This window comes from Malania oleifera, chromosome 13, assembly GCF_029873635.1.
Source record: "Malania oleifera isolate guangnan ecotype guangnan chromosome 13, ASM2987363v1, whole genome shotgun sequence".
Classification (NCBI taxonomy): Eukaryota; Viridiplantae; Streptophyta; class Magnoliopsida; order Santalales; family Ximeniaceae; genus Malania; species Malania oleifera.
The window spans coordinates 659,158-674,371 of record NC_080429.1 but is presented as its reverse complement, the minus strand read 5'-3'; the positions used below and the strand labels follow the sequence as shown (position 1 = coordinate 674,371).

General features: G+C 36.7%; 1 protein-coding gene across 7 annotated transcripts in view; it reads right to left on the bottom strand.

Annotated features, from left to right (window-relative positions):
• Positions 1-15,214, bottom strand: part of LOC131146023 (IAA-amino acid hydrolase ILR1-like 5) — a 53,126-nt gene that overhangs the window by 18,143 nt on the left and 19,769 nt on the right. For 5 of the 7 annotated variants that reach the window (XM_058095277.1, XM_058095279.1, XM_058095281.1 and 2 more), the window contains exon 2: positions 14,630-14,755. The exons of the other annotated variants lie outside the window; for them this stretch is intronic. In XM_058095277.1, the coding sequence (XP_057951260.1) occupies positions 14,630-14,755 (126 nt within the window). The remainder of the gene's footprint in view (positions 1-14,629; positions 14,756-15,214) is intronic. 7 annotated transcript variants of the gene reach the window in all.

Here is a 15,214-nt window from a genome sequence, read left to right as displayed (position 1 = left end):
TGGGCTAAAGAACCCGAAGAAATATTTGTGGAAGACTGACCCAAAGTCTGAAAGGTAGAGAACATCTTGTAGAGTTGTTCCAACTGCTCCGAGTTAAATGCACCACTTGAAATGGAACTAATACTGCTTTACTCCCCTTGAGGTCTCCTGGCTTGATTATCAACAATGGCTTGGTAGCCCCGATTTTTGTTGCCTTGTCGTGGCTTCCAGTCAGCTGGTTTCTCGTGTATCTCCCAACACGTCTCCTTAGTGTGGCCAGTTTTTCGACAGTGTTCACACTAGGGGCGTCCCTTCTATTGTCTTGAACTAGATCCTAGAAGAGTCCCTCGAGACACCAAGGCAGACATTTCTGGTCCAGTATGATCAGTAGAGACTGTCTCCTTCAGCATCACCTTACACCTACTTTCTTCTCGTCTTCTCGTCTCTCACTTCTAAGAAAATTTCGCGTGTTGATGGTAAGGGACAACGACCCAGAATTCTTCCATGGACATCATCAAGAGCCCGATTTAAACCAACAAGAAACTCAAAACACCCGGTCATTTTCGAGGCGTTTTTTATATTAGACACTATCTCTTGAGCACTCCCACTCTTCTTCGAAACTCAGATTGAGTTCCTACCAAAGAGTAGTCATCTCGATATAGTAATCCATAACATCCCTTTCTCCCTACTTCATCTGCCATAGTCGCGTCTTAAGCTCGAAGATTTTGGAGGAGTTCTCGGCGTTGGAGTAGGTCTCATGGATGGCATCAAAGACTTCCTTCGCCGACGGCAAGAAGAGTTAAGTCCTCCCGATCGACGATTTCATGGAGTTCACCAGCCACGCCGTGACTATAGAGTTCTCCGATTTCCATTTATGAAAGGTGGCAGCTTCGGAAGGGGCAGGTCTCTGTGTCTCGCTGGTAAGAAATCCCAACTTTCCCTTGCCATCGATCACATATTTGATCGATTGTGCCCATTCTCAGAAATTCTTGCCATTCATCTTCTCCACCGTGAGCTGGAAGGATGAGAGCTAGGTTCAATCTCCTAGCTCTGATACCATGAAATCAGAATGAATGATTTCTGTATTTCTTGAATTAATTCTATACAATCACAACTCTCTATAAATAATACAAACTGTATATTAACAAGGAAAGAATTGCCTAAAATATGAGCATGAAAACTTCCGAATTATCAGGCTAGAAATCCCTATACAATCTCTAGTATCATTGACCCATTATTCTCGGGATTTCTAATAATCCTCGGGATTTCTACATATACGTCATCCATAAAATTAAATGGCAGAGCATTGTTGAACACACAACGACCTACTTTCCTACACACTTTATTTCTTTCTTCCTCCTTCCATTTTGAGTTTAGAGTGGATTGTTTGGTCTGTGAAGATGAAAACTTATCCATTGGACCTCTAGCCCTAGGATTAAGGCTAGTCCCACTATTCTGCTACTCAATATCTCCAACTAATGGAGACATAGCACTCAGAGTCCCTCCTCCTGGACCCATCCCAATCTCTTCAAGAAGTTCATTTCTTTTACACTTCTCTTCTTGGAATTTTTCAAGAGCAATCTTGCACTCATCTCTCACATTTTGAGGAGCTTTTGGGCAAGGTTTCATTCCCTTCCTTGTACCTACTAAATGATGTTTGAATCTTGTGACAGTCAAAATTTGCATTTAAAATACTTCTCTCTATCAACTTCTTTTATGTATTTCCAAACAAAATCTTTTTTTTACCCCTTTGACTCACCTCTAGACATGTTTTTGTTTATTGAACAGGAACAATTAGCAGCTCCAGTAGGAAACTAAAATTGAAAATTGAAAATTGAAAATTGAAACAAATCAAAAGCAATTGCAGTTACCTCGAGTTTTAGAGACAGTGGCAGAGAGTCTAGTGGGAGTCGGCTACAAACAACACCGGAGGGAGCGAGAGCTGAAAACTCGAATTAGTCTAAGCAAAGACCTTAGACTAGGAAGAAATCTTGAAGCGAAGATGTTGTAGGGTCGCTAGAGAGAGACGAGAGGTCCGAATGGGTCATCGGAAAGAGATGAGATGTAGGAAGGGGACGTCAGAGGCAGATCAGAGGTTGGAAGGGGTCGTCAACTCATCGGAGAGATACGAGACGCTGGAAGAGTCTTCGAAGCCAGACGCAAGCTTTGAAAGAGACAAGAGCTCCAAAGGAGTCGTCAAAGAGAGACGATACGTCGAAAGGAGTCGTCGACTTGTCGGAGAGAGACAAGAAGCTGGAGGAGTCTTCGAATCCAAACACAAGCTTGGAAAGAGACAAGAGCTCCGAAGGGGTCGTCAGAGAGAGACGATACATCGGAAGGAGCCGTCGACTCGTCAGAGAGAGATGAGAAGGTGGAGGAATCGTCAGAAAGATACAAAATCTTGGAGGAAAGAAGCTTTGTTGAGAGAGGGGGTTTTGACGCTCCTATCAAGCTAATTTTTTGTTTTTTTTGTTTTTTTTATATATTTTAAATCAGGTGCTCCCAGAAGGCATACGCCTTCCCATATGAGGTGTAAAAGGCGTGATTTTTATCCTGAGGCGTACAACTTCTCCCTTGAGGTGTACGCATTTGAGGATTTACGTCTTTCCAATTATTCCTTAGGGCGTTTTATGCTCAAAATGTCTCAAGGCACAACTCACGAACGCCTTTTAAAACATTCGTTTTTATAATAGTGTGGAATAGATTAGTTAACCAAACAATTCCTTTATCTACTAAACATTTCTAAACTTCAATTGGTATTTTATCTAGTCCTAAAGATTTCCCACTTTTCATTTTTTTAATGTCATCTCAACTTCAAAGACTCTAATTTTGCAGATAAATCTTCTATTTTAGTTTTCTCCTCATTTGTCACTTCCAAGTTCAGTATTTCATTTTGATTTTCATTAGACAACTTATCAAAGTATCTTCGGCACCTCTCTTTTAAGTCTTCTTCTCTCATTAAGACATTATCATTCTTGTCCTTTATACATTTAACATTACCTAACTCTTTGCGTTTCTTTCTCTAGCTCTAGCAAGTTTATAAATATCTTTTTCTCCTTCTTTCATATCTAGTTTAGTATATAAAGTATCATAAGCTCTAAACTTCTTAATCCCACCACCAACTTTCTTTACTATCCAAGTATCTTCCCTTGGGCTCACCTAAAACCTCTTTTACTATCCTTACAATAGAATTTGACATTCTATTCCAAACAGTATTTGCAACAACCTTATCCCCTATTGTTCAATCAAACTCTTTGTTCATTTATCTTTAAATTTTACTATATTATCTCCCTTTAACTTCCACCATCTAGTTCTCTTGTGTTGATCTATGCTACTCCTCATCCATTTTTTAATATGTATATCTACTACAAAGACTCTATGTTGTGTAGCTAAACTTTTACCTAGAATAACTTTACAATCCTTACAAGATAGACGATCCCCATTCTTAGTAAAGAAGAAATCTAGTTAGCTTCTATTATACCCACTCTTGAAGGTTATTAAGTATTCTTTTTATAAAGCAAAAATTCAATATAACCAAATCGTAAGACATGGCAAAATCTAAGATTGTGTCACTTTGGCCTTAATTTTATCTCCATATCCGTGGCCTCCAAGTAACCTCCCATATCCTATATTATCCTTTCCAATGCAACCATTCAAATTAGCTCCTATGAATGTCTTCTCAGACATAGGTATACCTTGTAAAATATTATCCAAATCTAAAGCTATCCTGATTTTAATGATCCTATCCCCTATTCTTTTAACATCTATTACGTTATGTTTTAGGTTTTTGTCTACAATAATACCCATCCTGTTTTTATGTTTCTCTATACCAGTGTGCCAAAGTTTAAATCATGATTTTTCAATTTCTCTAGCTTTCTCTCCTACCCATTTCGTCTCTTGAACGCAAATTAAGTTAATTTTCCTCTGAAACATTGTTTCCATAATTTTCATACTGTTTTCCGTAAGAGTTCTGTATTTTAAGTTTCTAATCTAATCTTAGTTTCTTGTGCTAACTTATTTATCCTCTCCCTTTTATATTGACCCGATCTATTCCCTTGACCTAGGTGAATTTGGTAAGTATTCATGATAATAAGATCTAACAAAGTTTTATACATACTGTCAGCTACCTAACACGACCCCACTCCTTTATCCGGGCTTGGGACCAGCTGTGTGTACAATGTGTTACTCAAGCGAAGTACACGTTTTCTATATCATACCCTACAACTAGTAGAAACCACACACAATTTTTAATACAAATGCATTAAAGGAAATTTAAAGCATACAATTTGGAGTGTGAATCAAGCTAGACTACAATTAAAAAACCATGCAATGGTACTTTTTCAAAATTTTGTATATTCCAAAACTTGCAAATGAAAAACACAAAAACATAAAAATGCATATACTAAGCCTACAAATCATAAACACAAAATCTCCACTACTAACCAACTATTAGAAAATTTTTTAATAATAGTAATAACTAATAAGAAAAGAAATAACAAGAGAGGAGAAGATCTCACCGGTGACTAAAACTAAAAAGGAAATGACAACCGCTTGAAAAATACTACAGTACGTATGCATTGCGGGAATTTGATGTTGCTAACAAAAATCAATTGAAGAATATTTAAACAACAAGGGGTTGCAAGAATTCTTCAATCTAAATTCAAGATTCAAAATCTAAGAATATTGAAGAAACAAGATTTCTCAACCCATAAAATCTTTATTGCTTCTTCATGATAAATAAAGGAAATGGAGAAAAAAGAGGAAGGGAAAAAGAAAAATCGATAGAAGAGAAGAAAGAGAGAACAAGGACAGAAAGAACTAATAGACTGCGGGTGGAGAGAGAAATTTATGAATAGATAGCTCATTACAAAGGGGAAGATTTAGGGTTTGAAAATTTTCTATTAACAACCAAAAGTAAATGTAACAATAAGCCTAATAACTATGAAGAACCAAAAAGTAAGGACTTGCCCAACTATAATCATAATTTATAAATCCATAATAATAAAATAACAATAAATCTAATAAATTCTAAACCCCTATCATAAATTCCAAACTCTAATCAGTCCTCTATTCCCCTGGCTACACAGCATAGATGCAAATAGCTGCAACACATGATCGCATCCCCAACTTTCTCAAAGGCTAGCTATAGTGCTATACACATTGTTAAAGCTTGATATACATTGTTGGCCCACAACCTAATAGCTTAAGCTTTTAGGTGATAATCTAACATGATATCAAAGCTGGCTACCAAGAGGTCCTGGGTTCTAATATTATTGCCCACATTTATTGTGTGGTATTTAAAAATTATTGTACTCCCTATAATGGGTGATATTATTGTGTCCTTATCTTTCCATGTGCTGTCAAGCTGCACGTGTGAGGGAGTGTTAAAGCTTGATATACAATGTTAGCACACAACCTAAGAGCTTAAGCTTTTAGGTAAAGTGGCAATCTAACACACACAACATATTTCATATGTTACATCGAACCCCATTTTGGAGACTCAAGACATAACAGATGCAATCATGGATTTAAAAATCTGACTGGTGACCAACCTAGTAAGGCCACTGGGTAAGTCAAACCAATTGGACAGGTGGTTGATCTGATGACAGCAGCATGATGTCATATATATAATTATGTACTTATATTATGTATATATATAAGTGTAAAACCATTTCCCTATTGCAAATTCATAATTATAAATAATAGAAAATAGAAGATGCCTTAGAATTCAAAGTCTAACCTTTAGTATTTTTTGTATTTACTCTTTTAACATTAATGTTTTAAATATAAATATTTTTAAAAATAAAATAAATTAAACTGGATTGATCCAGCTGCAAACCTGGTTCTGACCAGTTTGGCCGGTTCTAACCGGTTTGGTCTGGGTCAGCGGTTCTGGACCAGGCTGCTGCATTTCTGGTTTTCCAGCTTCACCTGGATGAGACAGGTGGCAGGCTCTGGCTGATCCGACCCGGTTTTTAAAACCATAGATGCAATAATTGACATAGCTAGTATCAAGAGAGGAAGAGGAAACAGATAGAAATTTATCAACTCACTCCATCAATGCACAGCTCATTCCTTCTCCTTTGTATTTATACGTATTGTGTTCAACAGATTAACCACCTGATCAACCAATTCCCAAACTAATCCTCAACTAGTTTCTCTACTAATCCGTGTTACTAAATAATAAGAAGAAGAAACAGAGAGGAATATCTCAAATAACATTCATCAATGTGCAGTACATTCCTTCCTCTGCATTACTACACTTGTTTGACGCACCTTGTCCTAAGGTGAGAAGGAAACTACGAACGCAAAGAGGACCAGCCCTCCAAGGTAACATCTTCATAGCCAAGGTTGGACCGTTGAACAATGTCATAAGCTATTATCCAGTTCTAACGTTTTACCGGGTTGCATGCCAATAAAGCAACAGGCTCAATTTTAAACTTGCCGTTGTTGACAAGAGGTAAGGAAGTACTTGCAACATGACATCCCGAAACTTGCACTTCAAAAGAAAAACATGAAAATTGGATGTAACAAAGACCTGGAAGGGAGTGGCACAAGAGTGTTCACAAAGAGTTCTAGTGAATCCGGTCTTCTGGAAGCCTGGAATTTGTTTTGAAGGAGCAAATGGATTCAATTCTTGAAATCGTGGACCAGCAGGTTTTTGGCCCAATTTTGAGCCTGCTTTAGTGAAGGTTCTAGAATTAGAAAATATGTCACCTATGGATTTCAATTTTAAAAAATGATCTTTCCATCAGATTAAATTATGCGTTAATCAGAGTCATCTACTAGAAGTTATAGTCACTTGAATATAAATCTCCACTGTGCCAGTTTAAGTTTCCTTCTGTTTGTATTCCCCTTGTAATAAAATGTGGTACGGAGTCTTTTGAGTCCTTTCCAGTCAATGTAAGATATATCTACCTGGAAAACATAAGGTAGAATTTTCCTATGCTTGGAGGGCTGTTCCAAGTGTATAGAAGCATCTCCAACCACGTATAAGGAAAAAGAGTATTTTTGGATGAAAATTTAAGACTTTGGCCCTTTGCCTGCTTCTTTTTAGTTTTGTATCACCTTTGTGAGTGGTGAACTTTGTCCTTTAAACTCTATATCTCTAAAGTGGTGAACTTTGTCCTTTAAACTCTATATCTCTAAAGTGGTGAGCTACATGTATCATTTGAGAGGTGAATTTTCCTTGCTTTGGTGAATTCCATCAAGTGTGGACAAAGCTACCTACTTTGTGTGAGCTGTGTGTGCATGTGCTTGCGTGATTAGCTAGTTCCTAACTTCTTGCAACCCAGTATCAGTCGCCATCAAAGCCAAGGTTCTCATGGCTATTCGTGTCGTCATGTGCAAGAACATAAGAGAGTTGTTCATGATTTTGAAATGGATGAGATGGGAAGGCAAATCTAGAAACTCTAGCAGCGATTTGAACATTATGGGAATCATGTCAGCTACGAAAATGATTCAGCAATGATGACGGTAATTTTAGTCCTTTCTATCATGTTCTAGATTATGATTTATTATTCAAGTGATGGATCTTCTTCTCATCACTGCAGACAAAGAAATCGAAAATTTCTTAGATATCTTGACGATGTGAAAGTGGATATTCTAGAATTTGAAGAATGTAACTTGATGAGCCCATTGAATGGCTTCAAACTGTTAAGAGGGTTTTGAATTCAACGAGTACTCAAATGAATGTAAAGTGAAGCTCGCTATTGAAATTCTTTATAAATTTATACTTGTTTAATTAAATTGTTAGATTACCATTTTACCTAAAAGCTTAAGCTATTAGGTTGTGGGCCAACAATGTATATCAAGTATTAACACTCCCCCGCATGGGCAGCCAGACAGCACGTGGAGAGATACACACACAATAGATAACACGCATTAATGGGAACACAATAGTTTTTAAACACCTCCTGGTAACCAGCTCCAATACCTTGTTAGATTACCAAGCTAGTATGTTGTGGGCTAACAATGTATATCAAGCTATAACATAAATAAACTAAAACTTAGGCATTTACTTGTAAGAACCCGACCTGAGATAAGTGTATTAAAATAAGGAAAGAGAAGGAAAATTAAAAAGGGTAAAATCAGTAGGGCTCGTCAACGGCGCTTCTCTTCTCGACGACGAAGTCCCTTGTGTAGCTCGTCGACAAGGATCAGTGGTTCGTTGACGAGGACATACTGAGAGATTTTAGGAAATCCTGAAATCTCGGGCTTGTCAATGAGTCCACCTTGGTGTCGACGAAGCCTTTTGTACAGCTCGGCGATGAGTCCTAGTGGTTCGTCGACAAGGAGATGCCGAGGGATTTTGGGAAATCTTGGAATCTCAGGCTCATCAACGAGTTCAACATGACGTCGACAACTTTCCTTCTGCGGCCAGTCGACGAGGACGTCGTCTTGTCAACGAGTCTGGTCGGGTCAACTTGTTTATAAATATTCTTGGCTTTGCTTAATGGTCAAGAAACCAAAAATCTATCTCTCTCTCTCTCTCTCTAGAACTCGAATACTCTTTCTCTCTCTCTAGGATTTCGGGCCGTCAATTGTCAAAATCAACGATCCGACGTTACCACGTGGATCAGGAGGAGAATGTTTACGTTTATAGCGGATCAGAATTTCGTTTCAAGGATTTTCGAGTTTTGACCCAAAACCAAGGTAAGGCTCTGAATCCATTTTTGTTTCGGTAGATCTATAGAGAATAGTATTGTAAGGAAGTATTGTTCTTCATTGTTTAGATTTTGAGAACTCGGTTTGTAGTTTTGGAGTCGTAGAATTCGTATTTTGGTTTTCGAGTTAAGGTAAGAGGATTCTATTTATATCAGTTATTTTTTAAATCGAAATCGGTAAACATGTAGTTTACGATTGTATGTATGTTTTGGCTACTTATTTGGGAAAATCTATTGGGTGAATATACGGGATTTTCGGATTACAGTTTTGGGGAAAATTGGGGGTTTCGGGTATCATCTCTATTTCTGTTGGAAGATCGTATGTTGTATAAAACTGTAGTATTGAGATGACCGTACCTGTATTTCTATTAAACTGTATTCTTGAATTGAAAACGATATGATTTGTTGTATACTCAAATAAGTGTGGAATGAACTGTTGTATGTAAAATGTTTCACGTTTTGTAAAACAGCTGTGACGGCTAATTACTGTAAGCTGAGGGGTATAGGAACATGAGTTCCAAAATTGTTCCAGGTTTTGTGAAATTTGCCACGTCTCGACTAATTACCGTAGGCAAACGCCATGTCTCGGCTAAATACCGTGGGCGAGAGTTTCCGGCTCTATATCCGAGGGTGTGAAATATCGCCAGTTTGTTCCAACTGGTCACCGATGGGTGTGAGTGGACATCGTATTAGCAACGATATCGCTGTGGGGTTTTGGTTATTGCAGGGTATCAGGTGCTTGAGTGTGACGACACTAACCGTATGTTTAGTATCATATGTACTGGAACTGGATTGTGAAAATACTGGAACTGTATCGTGTTATGTTTTATGTCAAAATAATACTTGTATGCCACACACTGATATAACATGTTTTCTTCCTTACTGAGAGGTGTCTCACCCCGATTATACAAATGTTTTTCAGGTCCTTCGAGTAGCCAAAACTAGCATCCTAGCATTCGGGAGCGTGAGTGTCGGTTAGCTACGTATAGTACTTGAGTAAGTACTGATTTTCGTAACTAGGTTGTCATTGTTGGGTTTTGTAGACACCCGGGGTATGTACTATATTTTGGAGCATAGACTCTAGTCATGTATAAACTCTGGTATGGTACGTTGTATGTATTAGAAGGGATATTTCCGCTATGTATGTGTATGTGAAGGTGTATAGGGTTTACATGTACCCCACGGGGTTGGACCCTCATTCAATATAGTATCATGTATGTTCAATTTGATACAGAGACAGGTTAGGTTACAAAATTCACACTTGAGACCCATTTGCGGGTTCGGGGCGTGACATTACTCCTTCAAAATCAGACATGCCACACTTTCTAATTGTATTTCAAGGAGGTCACAATGGAAGCCTAGTAAAAGAAGCATATAATTTGATGTCATTTAGCCTCTATTTCAAAGACATATCTACCAAGTATATGATGGGATTTCAAAAAGTAGCAATTCAAGTCATTAAACACCATTACAACAACAACAAAACCAAGCCTTAAATCCCACTAGGTGGGGTTTACTATATGAATTATTTTCCGCCAATTTATGCAATCATAGACCATTTCTTTTGACAGATTCAGGGATATTAAATCCTTACTCACTATCTCCTACCAAGTTATTTTAGGTTTACCCCTACCCCTTCTACTACCCCCAACAGTAACTAATTTACTCTTCCTCACTGGTGCACTATGCGGCCTACGTTGCAAGTGTCCATACCATCTGAGTCGTTCCTCCCTTATCTTATCTTTTACAAGAGCTACACCTAACTTACCACGAATATGTTCATTCCTTAATTTATCTTTCAATGTTATACCACTCATCCATCTGAGCATTCTCATCTCGACAACTTTTACTTTTTGGATATTATGTTTCTTCATTGCCCAACATTCCAATTCATATAGCATAGTTGGTCTTATAGCTATCCTATAAAACTTCCCTTTCAATTTTAAGGGTATTCGATGATCACAGAGCACACTTGAAGCACTTCTCCATTTTACCCAATCTTCTTTAACTCTATGCATTACATCATCTTCAATTTCTCCTTTAGCTTGCATAATAGATCCAATGTATCGAAATCTACAAGTGCTATTTATTTCTTCATCATCAAGTTTAACTTTGTCTACACTATTCCTCCTATCATTACTAAAATTACATTTCATATATTCTGTCTTATTTCTACTTATCCTAAAGCCTCTAGATTCCAAAGCTTCTCTCCATAGTTCTAACTCAGTCTCTACTTCATCCCTAATTTCATCAATTAATACAATATCATCTGCAAACAACATACACCATGGAACTTCCTTTTAAATACACTTAGTCAATTGGTCCATCACTAAAGCAAAAAGATAAGGACTCAAAGAAGATCCTTGATGTACACCTATGGTGATTGGAAATTCTCTAGTTTCTCCCTTTATAGTCCTTACACTAGTCATTACTAAATCATACATATCCTTAATGACATCAGTATACGTACTACATAAACCCTTTTTTTCTAAAACCCATCATAGAACTTCCCTAGGTATCCTATCATAAGCTTTCTCAAGGTCAATAAATATCATATGCAAGTCCCTCTCCTTTTCCCTAAAATTTTCCATTAATTTTCTTAAAAGATATATAGCTTATGTGGTAGATCTCCCAGGCATAAAACCAAATTGATTTTCTGAGACTTTCGTTTCTAAACTTAATTTTTTATTCAACTACCCTTTCCCATAGTTTCATCGTATGACTCATAAGTTTAATTCCACGATAGTTATTATAATTTTGAATATATCCTTTACTTTTGTATATAGGTATTAAAGTGTTTTTCCTCCATTGATCTGCTATTTTCTTAGTTTTTATAATTATATTATATAAATTAGTTAACCATATAATTCCTTTATCACCTAAGCATTTCCAAACTTCAATTGGGATGTTATCTAGTCCCATAGCTTCCTCATTTTTCATCTTTTTTAGTGCAAGCTTAACTTCATTAACTCTAATTTTGCAAATAAATCTCACATTTTTAGTCTTTTCCTCATTTAACAATTCTAAGTTTAAGCCTTCTATTTGGTTTTCATTAAACAACTTACTAAAGTAACTTCGCCATCTTTCTTTAATGTCTTCGTCCTTAACCAAGACAATATCATCCTCACTTTTTATGCATTTTACATTTCCTAAGTCCTTACTCTTCCTTTCTCTAACTTTAGCAAATTTAAATATATCTCTTTCCCCTTCTTTTGTATCTAATCAATAATACAAATTATTAAATGATCTGAATTTAGCTTCACTAACAGCCTTTTTTGCATTTTTCTTGTCTCCTTATACTTTTCAAAGTTATCCCTGTTTCTACATTTTTGCCACGTTTTATACCAAATTATTTTTGTCTTTATGGCTTTTTGTACATCTTTATCTCACCACCAACTTTCTTTGCTATTTGAGAATCTTTCCCTTGATTCACCTAAAATCTCTTTTGCTATCTTTTTAATAAAGCTAACTAATCAACTCCAAGGAGTATTTGTATCTATCCCATCCTCTATAGTCCAATCCCCATGTTTGATCATTTTATCTTTAAATTTTATTATATTTTCTTCTTTAGGTTCCACCACCTAGTTCTCTTATACTAGTTTATTTTATCCTCCTTCTTCCATTTTTTTAATACATACATCTAACACTAAGACTCTATGTTATGTGGTTAGACTTTCACCTAGAATAACTTCATAATCCTTGCATGATAAACGATAAAAAAAAACTATTTGACTTCTATTTTGTCCACTTTTAAAGGTTATTAAGTGTTCTTCTCTCTTCTTAAATCAAGTATTCATTATACTAAAATCATATGACATAGCAAAGTCTAAAATCATCACCCTAGTTCATTTTTGTCTCCATATCCATATCCTCTATGAATCATCTCATAATTTTTATTATCCCTTCTAACGTGTACATTTAGATCTCCTCTTATAAATATTTTCTCAATCCCTGGTATGCCTTGTATAATACTATCCATATCTTCCCAAAATTGTCACTTAAGATTTTCTGCTAAGCCGACTTAAGGAACATAAGCACTAATGATATTTATTATCTCTTGTCCTAATACCATCTTGATTTTTATAATTCTATCCCCTACTCTCTTTACATCAAAAACGCTATCTTTTAAGTTTTTGTCTATAATAATTCCTACTCCATTCTTATGCTTTTCTTTTCGAGTGTACCAAAGTTTAAATCTTGATTTATCAATTTCTCTAGCTTTCTCCCCCACCCACTTAGTTTCTTGAAGGCAAATTACATTAATTCTTCTTCTAATCATTGTATCCACAATTTTCATGCTTTTACCTGTAAGTGTCCCTATATTCCAAGTTGCTAATCTAATCCTAGTTTCCTGGACTAACGTCTTTACCTGCCCACATCTAGAATGATGCAGGAACCCTCACATATTTGACACCATACCCGGGCGCTAACAAGGCGCGTCGCTTCGAGGCGATGACCTAGCCCACCCTCACCCACTTTTTGCTACACGCAGGTGGTACAAGTGCAACGCATTAGACACCATTACCTATGCATAAAATTTTCTAAGCCTTTACAAGATTCTTTTGATGCATTTTGAAAATCAAAGGAGAAATGTTGAGAAATTTTCAAAATTATCAAGTATTTTCATTGGATTTTTCAAAATCACACAACACACCACAATTTATATATATATGGAAAGTTGTCGCAGATAGGAAAATTAGGAAAAATAAAATGTGTTTATAAGTATATGTTTCTCACAATTTGAGATAGTCCACTTATGCCCCCATAAGGTGGTGCAAGCACCACTTCACGTGCACCCACAACTTGGTCAGGGTTGTAGGGCCCTAGTCATGCATTATGTGCTTTAGTGATGCACTTAGCACCTTGCACATTTGCAATGTGCAATGGTTGGGCTCATGTTATTTTGGGCCACAATCGCACTAGCATGCAATTCCTTTCTCATGGTCTGGTCATCTATTTTATTGTGTCATCCAATGAGATTTATCCATTTTGTTATGGGCCATCCACAATTTAAAATATGTCAATTGATGGTTACAAGATAAAGAGGCATTTGTTTAATCCGAATTACCCCTTAATAGAGCTTATGTTTGAACTGGTCCACTAAATAAGTGAACCAATCAGACATCAGACCGTTTGGTGGCTGCTCTAAATTTTCTTAAAATTCATTTGACCAAATCAAAGATGGTTCAATAAGAAGGAAATTTAGAGGTCTCTTTTCCAATTGTATTCCTCATGAAATATAAAAATAACAACAACAAAAAAACCAACATCCATGTATTAAAGAACAAATATCAAGGGGCTGTCATGTATTAAAGAAAAATATCAAGGGGCTAATAACTTCCTACCAGTCCATTAGGAATTGGGACACAGCATCTCCAACTTCGCTACAAGACATTTATAAACCTACTAGTCGGAAAGTATAAGTTGTTTTACAGAGAGTAAAATTGCATTTTCTTAGTGTTTTTCCAATTGAATCTAAAATTAATCCAAATAGGCTGGAAAGCAATCATTTGAACCATCTGTTACACTTAGTCCATAAAATGTCTACTCCTAGGAACAGACTGATGAAAATGTGTTGTCATCATAAAACAAATGATAATGCAGAATTTTTTATTAACCCATGGTATAGAGAAGGAATATTATTCCCAGATTTCACCATAAGAATGACAATTCCTATCATATTCCAATGTGGATGGAATAGCACAATTTGCATGAACAACTTTTTTTTGAAAATTATTATGTCCCTACACAGTTTCCACTCCATTCTCACATATTCCATTCCATGAAAACATAACCTTACTTTCTAAGGAAAGTTCATTTTTTGTTGAATCCGTATATGAATTTTCTCTCAGGGGTTTTCAGCTGCTAATTTACTCAACAAATACAAGGCATCACTCTCCAGAACACAGTTACAAACAAAAATTAGTCCGCAGGACCTGACTGTCTATTGTTAATAAAGCTGATAGCAAACGAAGAATACCGACCTTGAGATTCTCTTTTCGTTCCTTAAGAAGCTTAGCAGCACCAAGCAGCATCGTCGTGTGAGCATCATGTCCGCAGGCATGCATTTTACCATCAACTTTGCTCTTGTGCTCCCACTCCACAAGCTCCTGCATATTATCAAATCCCCACCCCACACCCCCCACCCCCGCAGCCCCCCATAAAAAGGGAAGAAGAAAGAGTATTCAGAATCATCTACTATTAGATATCTTAAAGAAGAATTATTATGCTATATATCCCATAAAAAGGGCAGCGCGGTGCATAAAGCTCCCACATATGCAAGGTCTAAAGAAGGCCAAAGGGGCAGATGACAATGGGTAAAATAAAAAAAACAACAAAAAAAGAGGGATAGATTAACATTGTGTTCTGGGAGCATGCGGTTTGGAACTTGGTGTCACAAGCTCACATGTTGTGCACACTAGCCTGCCTAATATCACGAAACATGGTGGCATTGTTGTAAATATACATAAAAATATATATATCTCCTGGGGGCAAGGCTCGGATTGCCCATGAAGTGCTTTCTAGTCCTAAGTTTCAATGGATGCCGAAAGCTGCATGGATGATGCTAT